This window comes from Egretta garzetta, unplaced genomic scaffold (assembly GCF_000687185.1).
Source record: "Egretta garzetta isolate BGI_Z169 unplaced genomic scaffold, ASM68718v1 scaffold596, whole genome shotgun sequence".
NCBI classification, from domain to species: domain Eukaryota; kingdom Metazoa; phylum Chordata; class Aves; order Pelecaniformes; family Ardeidae; genus Egretta; species Egretta garzetta.
In genome coordinates this window covers 179,903-193,924 of record NW_009260129.1, presented here as the reverse complement: position 1 = coordinate 193,924, position 14,022 = coordinate 179,903, and the positions used below count along the sequence as shown (strand labels likewise).

Below are 14,022 nucleotides of genomic sequence, written 5' to 3'. Positions count from 1 at the left end.
CTCTGCACCTTGAAGATTTTTAATGGTACAGTTGTAGGAACCAGAAGAGCTTTAACACTTTTTGGGGAGGACACAACCCACAAGGATCTGGATTATCCCTATGCTTGGATCACACACCAGCAGTTTCATTGCCAGCTTGGAGAATTAAACCTGTTTAGATACAGACATATCCATCCATGTTTTATTTTTGTTGTGGTAGAAAAGACTGCAATCACCCCATCATTTTCCAGCCGCTGTCCCTAAGTGGGTCGCAGTGAGACTAGTTTCAGAAGCACCAACTTCCACTGTATACCAACATGCTCTGACTGGCAGTACTGATATTGGTGAACTCATTTAACTGTTAATTGGATTGAATGCACATAAATTCCCGTTGTAATGAACAATTACAAGAGCTTCAAGGGAGGGTCCAGATGCTCACACAGGACTGGACTGAAAGGAGATGCACAGTAACCACCACATCTGCTACATTTCCTCTCCGACCTAAGCTTGCCTTTTCTTCATGTGCAACACCAGACATACCTGACTCTCTGCCTTAGAGCTGGCAAAAGCAGCAGAATGAAAATGACTGAAGTGGTCCTGACCAAAACTATCATCCTCATTATGCTTATCAAATCATGACGGATACAGCTTCGGGGATAATTATAAACAAATGAACAAAACCTACACAGAAATATCTAAAAAAACCGCACCTCTATGCATCCACTCAAGCACGCAAGCCTCTGCAAAGAACAAAGACTAATGAAATCTGACATTAATCTACATTAAAGATTCAGTGATTCAGTTTATTTGCCAAGGCTCAATGATGCATTAATCCTCATCCCATCCCACACACACTCACATGTTTCCTCCCTGATTTTTTTCCCTTGCTCCCTAAATTCTGAAACAGCAGACAGCTGGGCTGCTCAAGGCCTTGTCTGCATCCTGAAGTTATCTGACTTTAAGCATGCAATTCTCCTTGTGTGGTTACAGTTATTCCAGGACAAGCGAGCCTCCATCAATAGGGCCTGGAAAAGGCAGGGGTCTTGTCTACAGTGCTTAAGCTGGGATACCTTCCAGCCACATGGGTGGCTTACACCAGCAAAGAAAACCTCCTGTGGGCTCACAGCTTAGCAAGCTGCCCTGATTTGGTCACAGCAGGCGTTGGACAGCTATCATTTTGGTAAAGAAGCAAAAAATCAAAAACCTTGATCAAAATAGTTATAGCACTACCAGTCACATGAGCAGACTCACTTGTACTGGAAAACTCGTTAAGAAAGCTTGTGCATGTAAAAAATAAACCCAGGCAGTACAGGCAGTCCAGCAAAAACCCCTGTGTAGATACAGCTATGTGTTTCCTCTGGAGAGAATCAGCCTGCATAGGATTGCCAGAAAAACCCCCTGAAGGTGTAAGCAAGGTCTGATCCCTCTTTGTGGATCATGCTTTGAAAATCTCCTGTAACTCCTTACCGTGCTTGACAGAGAAACTCATTCATCCTTTTCCATTTAACACTGTATTTCTGCGATCTTCCCTTCCTAGTAACCTTCCATGCGCAGAATCAATGTTTATATCACGTGCAGAAGAGAGCTCGTTCCACTTATAACAAAGCATCTTCAGGTTTTTTTACAATTTTGGCATCACTGCACCCACTGCCATCAAGCATTATCCTGCCTAGTTCTCACTGTAAAACTTTTTATGATTATTTGTGCAATGTTACGCTGTCCTAACAGTATACAAACCCCACGATTTGTAACTCTTCCAGCAATAACGATTCTTCTTGCAGATCAGCCTCTGAGAAACAGCTTGTAAGTTACACGACATTGACCTTGAACTACACTCTGCCCTACTTCACAGGAGAGGTGGGTTCTGGTTTTAGGCCATTTAGAAGATGAGGAGATGTCACTTCTGCAGGCAGAAAGCATTACCTCTAGTCTCTCTCCACAGACATCTCCCCAGAACAGCACTGAGAGATCCCAAAAGGTTTGGCTGGGAGAAATTAAAACCTTAGGTGAGGTGAATCACTAAATTCACATGGAGGTGAATGGAGCCATGCGATACATCCCACAAGGTGGGAATGAACACCCAGCACTTGGAGCCTGCTGGTGGAAGGAAAACAGTCCTTTCTGACAACAACCAGCTCTTTTTTCCTTAATCAACTCTTCAGCATCTTACTAAACTGAGTGGCACTTAAGCAGAAGTTAGTTACAGATTCTGCAGGGCCCCAAGAGAAAAATGCATGGAAAACACACTCCTCTATTTGTTTCTTTAAGGGGTGTCAAAGGTCCCATGAGAAACAGGCAATCACGCAGTGGGACAATGGACCCTCTAGGCCAAGTCTTCTTACACATAGTCTAGTTTCAAATGACAGTACATGACAACAGAACCGAGAAGACACCATCTTCACTCCAAGGTTTAACATATTTTAACATACCTTCATGTATCTCTTCCTCAAACACTATGCGCTAGGATAGTCAGTACCTGTAATTTACTTTCCTTTTTCCAAGAAAGTAAAATCACAGAAGTTTCTACTGGCCGGAGGAATGGTGAAGTATGAGACTAGCAGCCTGCAAGAACACTTTTTCCACAAGACAAATGTTGCTGCCCCTCATCTGTGTTGTGATGGTGTCTCAAAGCATCAGCTCTGCTGTAGGCTCTTACAAGCTAGGTACTGCAAAAGCTTCTGAAGAAGTAATTTTTTACCCGAAATGCTCTGCTATGATGTGCCAGGTTAACCCAATCAACCAAAATGAAAAAGCTAAAAAAGCACTAGCACCTCACCTCATTGCCACGCACAAAATCCTATCCCCAGCTTGCCTTGTCTAATTCTGCCCCTGGTCTGGTGATCAAATTCAGCAGTTAGAGAGGATGCTATCAACTAACTTTACTGGAAAGGCGCACCTCCATGTATTTGAAGGTGATTGTGGTGAAGCCTATCAACACACTAGGAGAAGAAAGTTCTCTTAAAATTCATGGGCCTGACAGATGTTGCCCCAGGGGCTCCCCACATTTTCAGAAGGACCTTCCCATGAAAAAACGTCTAATGATAGGAAAGCCTCACTGAAGCTGATATGGACTGCTACAGTAATTGTAATCACCCTGGTCTTAGGTCCAGCTCCTGGGTGCCAGAAGTTAAAACACCCATTCAGAGTTGATCCCTGTGCCAGACTTGCTAGAGGAATTCTGTCAGCAAAGAGGATGACCCATCTGTTCTCTTCAGAAAGGAGGTTTTGGTGGACATATAATCTTCTGTTGTTGAGTGGTTTCAAAATAGAGCCTTTGCAGCAGGCAGGCTGCCCTCTCCTGAAGCTCTACAGAAGAGATCTCCTGCCCTTGGACAAGGGATGCAGGCGTATGCAGACTTAGAGAGTGCAGCCTCCTGAATTAAATCTCAGACAGAAAAGCACCACTGCAGCCCAAGACCAAACAGCCTCAGGGTAACGGAAATGGCTCCACTTACTTTGCCAAGAATCCCCCGCCTTGGCAAATTTCCCCTTTTTCCAGCCTCCATCCAGTACTGAGATGGAAGCCAAATTATCAAGTCCCAAAATGAGAGGGCTCGGCAGGCTTTATACCCTAATTAATGAAGTACACAGAGCTCCGTTGCGAACCACTTAGGCACAGCCTGTAACTTAAGCTACCCAAGTCAAAATTGCAAGCCCTGGAGCTGACACTACCAGAACATACCATCAGCAACACACCATGTCACATTCAACTGACTGCCACCAACCCACTGCACAACAGCATGGTCTCCTGGGTCACTTCAGCACCTTGGATGTGAAAAGAAACAGGTTCTCAAAGAGCAAAGCCACTCAGAGATCACACCTGAAGTTCCCAGGATGCTACATATGGTAGTTTGGACTCTTTCCAGAAAACAGTCCATAGCCTACCATGATGTAAATCAGAAGATAAAATCAAGTGGGTGCCCTTTATCTGTGCTTGCAGCAACCTACCTATACCTGTATCATTGCTTCCATTGTGCTGCATCATAATCATGCATTTCGGCTAACTTTCCTAATACGGGTCCTAATCCCACCCTGGAATCTGATTCTGGTTTTGCACTGCCATGAAACCAGCAAACAGGAGGTCAGAGCCAGGCCCAAGAAACAGCTTATTGTCCACCTCACCCTTCTGCGTAACACCTCTGTAACATCATACCTGCCACTGTTTTCCCAACTGGTTTGGCATGTATGCCGCTGGGAGGCTTCGAAGATTGTTCTTCATGGCCGACCCTACAATCATACTCGCTGTCTCACTTGAGGAAGGCTCACTGGCCACTGCCATTTGGTACTGGGAGTAGTTGTACAGGTTGTTACAATAAGGATACAGGGGCGGCTGGTAAAAACTGCTGTAGTAGGTGGAGTCCACAACCAAATCAGACGTGCTCTCCAAGTGCCCTCTGCTGGGGACGGAAGGGATGTCCTGAATGAGCATCTGTCCCTCTGGAAAAGAAGAAAACAAGCCATTATGAAACAAGAGGCTCCACGAAGACCATTACCTTTCACCTTCTGATGAGCTACTACTTCTCCTGAAGGCTGGACTGAAGGTAATAAAGAGGAAGAGATGGGAGCTGAAGGGGAAACACGGCTGGAGGTTTGGTGGCAACTCAAGTGGACGGGTGTACGCTCAAAGCTCAAGACCACCTATAGACACTGCAGGCTGCAAAACAAGAGTCAAAACCAACTGCAGGTTAAGACAGTGCTCCAAGTCCTCAAGCAGCATCAGTTGATCTGATGATGAATTACACCATCTAAGTGTGTGGCCTGCTATTATTTTTAAATTAAATTAAAACAGTGTGCTGAGTTTCTCTTAGCCTCTTGCAAGCAGAAAGGCTCTAGCTACAGGGTGACACCATTGTCCTGCGGTGAGAGGACACTTTCTGAGCATGCCTCTAGAAGGGGCAAAGAGTCACAAGGGCATGAGGAAGCTGCAGTATGGAAAGCATTGCATGATCTGCCAAGGTGTCTCAGGTGCTAACTCTGAGCAGGGAGACCCTCAATCCCTGCCTCTGCAGCACTGGCAGAAAAGGAGGAGGAGTGGACTGTTTGTAATTTGCTGTCTGCACTCTCGGGTGCCTCCAGGCCGGCCGCGCTCCCCGCAGGCTGCCCCCCCAAAGGTCTGCCTCCCCTGTCACTCCTGAAGATGGAGCGCTTCTCAGAGGCTGTTTTAGAGTGCTGTTTTCCTCACTCCAGTGTTAACCAGTGCCTTGAGATACTTGCAAGGATGAAAAAGGACAATGCTTGTTGGTAAGGTTGCACAGCCAAGCTCTGACACACTGCACCAGCTAACCAGCTGAGCCAGACGCAGCAAAACACTGCCACAGCCTTAGGAAGTCTAACCACACAGTGAATATACATTTACATACCAAACAAGGGAGCAACTGTAAACCCCGCATGGTTCTGACTTGTGTCCCTGTAACCCTTTGCCCTGCACCAACCCTGAGGGCGTTTGCAGCACAATGGTCCCTTCTGCAAGACGCTCCTGCTCTTCCCATGATGTTGTCTCACTCCACGGTGGAAGAGAAGAGGATGTGGGTTAAAGAACACTGATGAGCTCCCAAGGGCTATCAGGATGGAGTTGAAGCAGCATGGACAACAGGCACGTATGAAGTAACAACTCAAAGAGCGATGTCAGACAGGCGTTACCTAGTTTGTTTCATGCCTTTCTCTTGGTATATCTGCACCTTGGTTACTCACCTGCAAAATGAAGATGGTGGCATTCACCAGCCTCTTAGAGTCAGGGCAACACCTTCCACTGTACTGTGTATTAGCTGCACACCAGATCAAATGATCGGTTTTACCAATTATTGCCATTTACAATGCAATTCTGTTTCACTTCGTCAGCTGTAATGAAAGCTCTCTGCAGTCACAGCTAGTCTCCTTACAGGTCACTAAATTATCCAGTGCCTCCACTCAGCTCTGGCTGACATTTTGTTGACATCAATGAACTGTACCCATTTATTAGCAGACACAACATTTTATGCCTCCTGCATCTGATTTTTCTGCCCCTGAGCTCTATGCGAGCAAGAACCTATCCAGCTGGCCTTTTTCATTGGGAGTACCTCAAATTTGTGCACAGAACAGAGGAGTATGCAATGCCGCAAAAGGCCATCCACAGTTTTTGCGCTTTCATATTTTAATGAAATTTTAATATTGCTATTATTCTGCTTCTGGACAGGCCTCTCTTCAAAGTCCTTTTGTCCGTGCCCTTGACAAAATCAGAACTTAGGCCACTGGCACTGAAAAGCCAACAATTCTGTTAAATCACAGCATGAGCCTGACTCCCCTCCCCAAACTGAGCTCCCGAATAATGCTGCGGCCCAATTATTCTGCTTTTCATGCTGAAAATTAGAAGCCGAAAGCAAAATCCTGCAACGTTCCCTGCTGGGATACAGATTTCACATGAGACAGAGATATGCAAGGCAGCCAGCCGCTTAACTTCTGGCAGGGTTATGCTATGCTGCACAGATGTGCAATTTCTTCTGAAACCTCTGCAGTGTCTTTCCACTTGCAGTGCATCTTAAGAAGGGATAGTGCTTTCTGCTAAGAATACTAGTGCCAGGAAGATGGGGCCTCTTTCTACCCATACAGGAAAGGTGAGCCACCCTAAGATGTCAGCAGCTACAGGAAAGAGAGGTGAAAGTAGCAGGCTTTGCTGCAACTTCTGCAAAGGTCTCATGCACTACACTTCCTAAAATGGGATGGGCTAGACTAGAAGAGCAACCTGGAGGCAATCATCCCCAAAATCATACAAGCATCCTTGATGTCTCTATTATGTTCAGGTGGCTGGTAGTGCTACAGCTCCTTCTTGAAGACAGTGGTGGCAGTCTTCTGCTGCATTAAGTAGGAGAAAAAACATGATTTTTGCCCCTTCTTCTCTCTTTCTACCTCCTGTCTTTAGCTGGGGCTACCACCATTTGCCACCAGAGGTGTAAAAGGGTTGACTCACCCGTTTTCCGTTACCTAGCTGCATATCAGCTGCCAGTGGTTGAGCACTCAGGGCTGTTACGAATCTACCAGAACAGTCCTCTGCTTTCTTCCTGCTGTCCCTCTGCTCCCCAATAGCCCCTACAGTACTTTCAGCTTCCCTCTTAAGACTCAACGTCAAGCCAGTCACCTGATGATTCACCCACCCATGCACCCACACACATAAATCCCCAGACACCACCAGCCCTGACAAACCTTCTGAGCTACAGCCGCACCACACGGATGGGCCCCAGCAGATTAGCAGAAAAAGCAGGAGCCATGGGAAAGGGGAAACTTCGACTGAAAGGACAGACACACTCAACTCCATACAGAACTAGGATTCCTGTGACAGCTCTGAAAAGATGGCCCGTAGCATTCATTTTTGCTAAATCCCAAGCCACATCATGCTGCTGAAGATGGCAACACCTGGCAAAGACCAGGAGAAACCTGGCACATGCTTCATCTCACACTTTCTCCCGAATTTAGGAGATGAGATTTTCTTTGATGTCACGCGTAGGGACAAGTCTTTTTTTCTGCAGCATCTGGAGGTGATTCAGTGCTTCACCTGGGGGAAGGGAGACGTCTCATACGAGACATAGCTCTGTGCCATCCACACTGTGGGCGGATGTCAGGTCAGAGCATCCCAGGAGTTACTCTAAACTCCTCACACTCTTGAACCAGCCAGCTTGAGGGAAGGATGCCTCTGGAGAGCTGAGTTCTTGCTGTCTTCAGCAAAATGCTGGCATGCACGGGGTCAAGGGCAGGTCTGCAGTCCAGCTCCATGCTCTTCCCCGATGGCAGCCTGGCTGAATCATGCATCTCCTACTACTAACGCATACATCATACATATACAACACATATAGAACATGCACAACGGTAAATACATTAAGGGGAAAGAGTTTGGCTAATAATAGAGAAAGCCCTTAAAGTATTGACTTTTTCCTGAGCAATGAAAACCGAGGAAGAAAAGCAGGTGAGAGCACCCAGCACCTACATGGGGTACCTTCAAAGAAGTGCTAAGCACCAAGGGGGAGCAGAATTAAAGGCCAAGGAACCCTCCTAAGCCATCTTAGGGGTAAAACATGGCACTCGGAGAACTGTCCGGAGAAGATTTCGTATTTATCAAATGCCCAGGGAGTTTTTGCCCTATCCACGCCAGTTCTCTCCAGCTGAAGTTGGCTAGCCAGCTCGTGGGCAAACACACTGCTGCTGGGCTGCAGCATCCTCAGGCATGGACACTGTTTGCAGAATAGGGCAGACCTATTGGAACCAATGGCTGTAACTAAACTTTAACTAACTGGGGTTCCTCTGGCCGGTCTTTGGCCTGTACCTGTAATTCCTGACTCCTGCCTACAGGCTGAACCTTCCCGCAGCCTCGCCTCCAGTTGCTCAGCCAGCAAGGTGCCCTCCTCAAGTGAGGCTATGTTTTCCATGAGCAAGGAGAGAATACCAAGGTTAAGAAAGCAGCTTTCAGCTGTTGGTTTTGTTGGGTTGTGTTTTTTTTTTTCCCAAATGTAATTGAACACAGCTGAATGGCTCTGCTGGCAAGGAGAGGGTCCTCCCCTGCCTCAGAGCTTGCCGCATTACAACACCTGCACATGAGGGACAGCCCTGAGGTTCATTGCTCTAAGGGGAGCAATTTTCAAGAAGAATTAAGCTCTCAACAAGGCAACTGCTGCTCCGCCGTCAGACTCCCACTCTGCCCCTCCACCTGCCCTTTAAAACAAGAGGGTTGCTGCAGGAGCTGGGCTCCCGCCTCGGCTGTCTTCACCCTTTACATGGGAAGACTGGGAAGGGCTGCTGGGTCTTTCCCCTGCCGCTAGCCACAAATGTTAACATTTTGCAAGCTGCAAACATGACACAATTAAAAATATGGGACTGAACCTGTACAAGAAGGAGCACAAATTAAAACAGCAAATTAAAAAAAGGAGCCTTTAAAATTCTCGCTGTTTTTGGAACACCAAATCTACAATGAAGGGCTGTCAAGGGGCTGTCCATGTGTGAGCAATGCTCTTGCACTGAGACAACAGTATCCCTTCATGCAGTTATGCCCTTGGATCTGGATCTCCAAGCTCTTCTCTATGTCTTTACTAATTTCTGTAGAGAACCGATGCTACTTTTTTTGCACTATGTATGCAGTGTGAAATATGGCCCACTCTTTCATAGAAGATCAATATGATGCACGATAAATACTGTTATTGATCTTGCCGTGTTGTAGACGACTCTCCAGCTCTATGGCATATTAATAGTAGTTAACCAGTAATTCATTTCAGGTTGGCTGGGATTTTCTTTTAAGGAAGGTGAGCTCTTGGGGTCAGTTACAGATATGGGTCTTAGACATTCAGTAACCTATGAAGGGGCTCCTGCCTTCACTTAGCAGAGCATGGTGAAAAACAATGGTCCAGTTCTCAGTTAATGTAAACCAGTCTCAGACCATTTACTTCAATAAAGCTATGGCGATTTACACGAATCACAGATATGCATGGCAAAATCAACGCAGAAGCCAGTATATAGATCATTCTTTCCCTTCTTACTTTTTGGGAGGAGAGAAGTGAAATGTCAGGGAATTTACAGGAATTTCTATCATCATCTCTGTCTCACAGATGCAAATGTGTTTTTAAGCATACACACCAAGAAATGAAAACACTGAAGTTTTGTCTGTAACATTCACTCATTCTGTACATAAGCATGGAATATTTTTTATTCCTACCAGTACTGTTAACGGCCAGTTATACATCTTATTATATACTGATAATACTATTTCAAACATGCCTGGGCAAGCCTTGGATGCTGAGGTCAAATGGCACAGAGTCCATGCTTTAGGCTTTCTCAGCATCTAAAACAGGGTGGTAGCACCAAACTGCCTACTGGGAATGGTTACTGGACTACACTCTTGAATCTGGGGGAGAATATTAGTCAGCTTGGGATGGACACACACCAGGAACTGTTTTAAAAATCAGGACAGCACATACAGTCACATTCCAATGCCTGGGAGCATGCAGTGGCGTGGTTCAATTTACTGATGTGGCCATCACAGCTGATTAGTCTCCATCTGACTGTATATTTCAGAAAAGGGATTCTGTATATGCAGTGTGGCAATTAAGAGAATTTGACTGCCCACATTTATTGACATGAGTTCTTATATACACCTATGGTTAGCAGTTTTTACTTCTTCTGTACCTACAAAGACTCTACATATACACAGACATGCCGCTGAAAATACAGAAGAAATATGACTACTCAAGTAACACATTTACTCAAGGAGCAGGAAGGCATAGCCACTGCCCAGTGAGCAGACTTCAGCTTCTGGTAGCTCACATTTCCTGTAGTTTTCAATTCAGAGTGACTGTTTTCATCATGGCAGCGTTAGTATCTTCCCGCAAGGCAGCCTCTGCAGCAGGAGATGGCTCTGCCATTAAAACGCCAAAAATTATTTGTTCAGTCAGGAAACACTTGCCTTCAGACCTCAGAAGAGTCTTGGATCCACACCTGAACAACTTCCCTTGCTTGGTATATAAAGCATCAGTACACTCCTATTAACTGGCTTGGCAATTGTAAGTCTCGCAACGCATTAGCTCAATTCGTAGCTGGCTTTGAGGTCGGACAGTAGCCTTGAGTGAGGCCCGTGTGAAATCACTCCCCAACATCATAATCAGAAACGCTGGAACAATATGTTTCTCCCACCAGGCAATCATGACAGAGCTATTTCAGATGTCAAAGAAAGCTGGCACCATTACTTACTTTCTGCTGGGACACTCTGCCTCCCAAGGAACAAAACCCACATGCTCACCCTGCCTCTGAGAGGAGTCTTGCTGTTCCCTTCCCATCAGAAGTTGCGGATTATCTTTGGTTCCAGTGCTGAACTTCTAGCTTGCTATAAAGTTAATGTGCTAGACAACGTTCATTCCAGGCAAAGCTGTGGGGCTGTGTATTTTCTGCCACCCCCCAAAAAAGGCCATTATCTGTAATTACCCATTACCATGCATAATTATTTCTTCTATTCTGGTCTATGGCCCCCAGGACTTTATGCTGTTACAGCTCACTGCATTATCTTATCAAATTTGTTAAGGAAGCTTTTTTGACCTTTTGAGCACTTGTCACAGCACATACAAAAGCCGGCAGTAAATTGTCTAAGCATGTAGCATGTGATTTATTATTCGTACCCTGCATAGTGATACCGTACAAAATATTACACACTCACACCTTCCCTATTCCCACTCCCTGCTTCAGCTAAAATAAGAAGAGGAAAGGAAAACTCTTCAGTAAGAGAAGGAAGGGGACAGGAAGAGGCTGGAGTCTCTCAGTGGGAATTTGAGGAACGCAACAGCAACACACAGCTAAGCCTGAACATCAGGCTTCGGAGAAGGCCCCAGCTGCTCTCCTCTCCAGCGCCACCTTTTCTCTTTCTTCTATCCCTCCCCAGAGTCTGATTCCACTGTTTTGGCTTCTTTTCAGACCTGTGTCACCCTGCTGAGCCCTACTCCTTCACACAGCAGCTCATTTACTGCTCCTTCAGCAAGCAGAGAGGGGTCTTTAAACAGCATCCCTCCCCCACCCCCACCCCCCGATTTACAGCTTCTGTCAATGCAGTACAGGTTCCTAAGAGACAAATTTGGTCCAATATGAGACTCACAGGGATTGTCCTTTATGGACATTGGCATGAGTGCGTGGGGGACCAGGTTTTTGACTCCACTGCTCTCAAAGCTCTCCCAGGGAAGGACCAGACACTGGCTGGCATCCCAGTATGACTGGCTTCGGCTGTCAGTCTCACCACACTGTGAGTCCACGCACTATGTCCCTCTTCTTCATAAGGACACTGGAATCCGACCCTACAGAGAAGCGGGGCTCTCAAGGAGACAAGGGAGCAGATTCCCTCCATCCTGATTTTTGTCTTCCCCTCAGTCCTCTTTTTACCAATATACTCCAGAGGGCGCTTTATCTTAAAATCTCTCAGGTGCTGATATGTATAAAAATCTCAAACCACATCCCTATCTGGAAAGAGATATTGAACAAATTACCACTTAGCAAATTCTAGTAAAAAAAGAATTTTGACAATTTTGAACCATGTGATTAAATAAACATCCCAAATACAAGAAAATCTGAGATACTTCTCTGCCATTGTGACAAATAAAAGGAAACACCAAGGACCAGGTACTCACTTTGGACTAAAAGTGCACACTATAAATTACTGTAGCACAAGGTATGCAGAATCAAGACCTTTCAGATCTGCCAGTGAAAGCCTCCTCCCTAAAAGCAGAGTGAAAAAACAGGTACCCTGTCCTGGAGCCCATTTTCTGAGATGTATGGGGCTATCCTACTCTTATTCACTTATGGGAAACCACCTCTGTCGTCCTCCCAATTGTTTTGCCTGGAAAGCTTTTGAGAAAAGCATGTTTCCTCTTACCTTCCCCAATTTCCAACAGTGCTACAACCCCATCTCAAGTTCCAACGCCAAATCCAGCAGTTCTTTTTCCTCCTTGTTTGGGATTGCCTACCCAAACAACCCTGGATGCCCAGCTGTGGTCCAACTAACGTCTATTAGAGGGAGAGGTCAAAAAAATCAGTTATCAGCTGTATCAGATGTGTGGGCTAAAAGCAGCCGTGACTTCAAGCTAAACAGAATAAATCATAGCCAAAACAGCTTATTGCCACTGCAGACCATAGGTACCTCTCCAACTGCACCCAGGGAACACAGCTGCTCAGCAGAGATACACCTTGCTTCACAAAACAGAAATACACTTTTCAAAAAAAAGAAAAAGAAAAAAGAAAACATGCATGGTCCAACAACTCTGAGCCTCTTGCAGGTGTCTGGCCTCTTCCCCGGAGCTGAAGTGCACAGGGACTGATCTACCCTACCTCCTTTTCACCATTGCGCCCAGCCCAGGCACTTATCACCTGCCACCTCCTACCACGCTTTCCACCTCCTCCCACTGCTCCAAGACAAAACAGCCAGGTACTGCGCTTTCCCTGCAGCGGCCCTCTGACAGCTTGGGCAGGGTCGGGGGGTCCCCGCAACACCCCTCACCAGACGAAGGAGCTGGACCGCGAGTTCAGCCAGCCTTTTCGGCAAGGAGAGGGCATCATGGCAGCAGTGCCACAAGATGGCTTTATCCACAAGGATGTCACCAGTTGTGCTCTTCTGCTTCTCAAGGTTTGCCCGACTGCCAGAACAATAGTCATTTTCACCCAGAAGGAATGAATATTGCTTTTTTCTTCCCTCCAGGAATAACACTGCAATTGTCATTTTAGCAAAGTGGAATAAGCTTTTCCAGTTCCACCTATAAAGGGCTAAACCAGTCCTAAGCGGGACAGCACATCTTACCAACAACATTTGCCAGAAAGAGGGACTCCAGGATAAGAGTCAAGCAGCAAGGACAGCACATTTCACAGAAATCTGGGAGAACTTAGAATTAAGACTCTTATCGTCTTGCTTGAGCCCCGCAGTGGATGCACCCAACACACAAGCTTTTTCTGGGATTCTGCATCCACATGATGCTTCTGTTCATGATGTCAAAACCCATCCCATGAAACAACACAGAAAACTTCAACTTGAGCTGGTCTAGCCTGGCAAAGGCACAAGCAATTTGGAACAATTGTATGGGGATTAATTAAATCTTAGATGAGTGGGTCACTAGAGGGCAAAATAAACTGCTGTCTCTCTCCTCAGGACATAGAATCGTCTAGGTTGGAAAAGACCTTTAAGATCATCAAGCCCAACCGTTAACCTAGCACTGCCATCCCACCACTAAACCACGTCCCTAAGCAACTCATCTATCCTTCTTTTAAGTACCTCCAGGGATGGGGACTCCACCACCTCCCTGGGCAGCCCATTCCAGAGCCTGACAACCCTTTGTGTGAAGAAATTTTTCCTAATGTCTAACCTAAACCTGCCCTGGTGCAGCTTCAGACCATTTCCGCTCGTCCCATAGCCTGTTACGAGGGAGAAGACACCAACCACCACCACACTACAGCCTCCTTTCAGGTGGTTGTAGATGGTGACAAGGTCTCCCCTCAGCCTCCTCTTCTCCAGGTTGAACAACCCCTGTTCCCTCAGCCACTCCTCAGAAGACTTGTGCTCCAGAC

At 46.2% G+C, this 14,022-nt stretch overlaps 1 protein-coding gene across 1 annotated transcript in view; it reads right to left on the bottom strand.

Moving 5' to 3' along the window:
- DMRT1 (doublesex and mab-3 related transcription factor 1) overlaps positions 1-14,022 on the bottom strand; it is a 61,125-nt gene that overhangs the window by 31,539 nt on the left and 15,564 nt on the right. Inside the window, exon 3 of the mRNA XM_009641503.1 lies at positions 4,133-4,416. Within this exon, the coding sequence (XP_009639798.1) occupies positions 4,133-4,416 (284 nt within the window). The remainder of the gene's footprint in view (positions 1-4,132; positions 4,417-14,022) is intronic.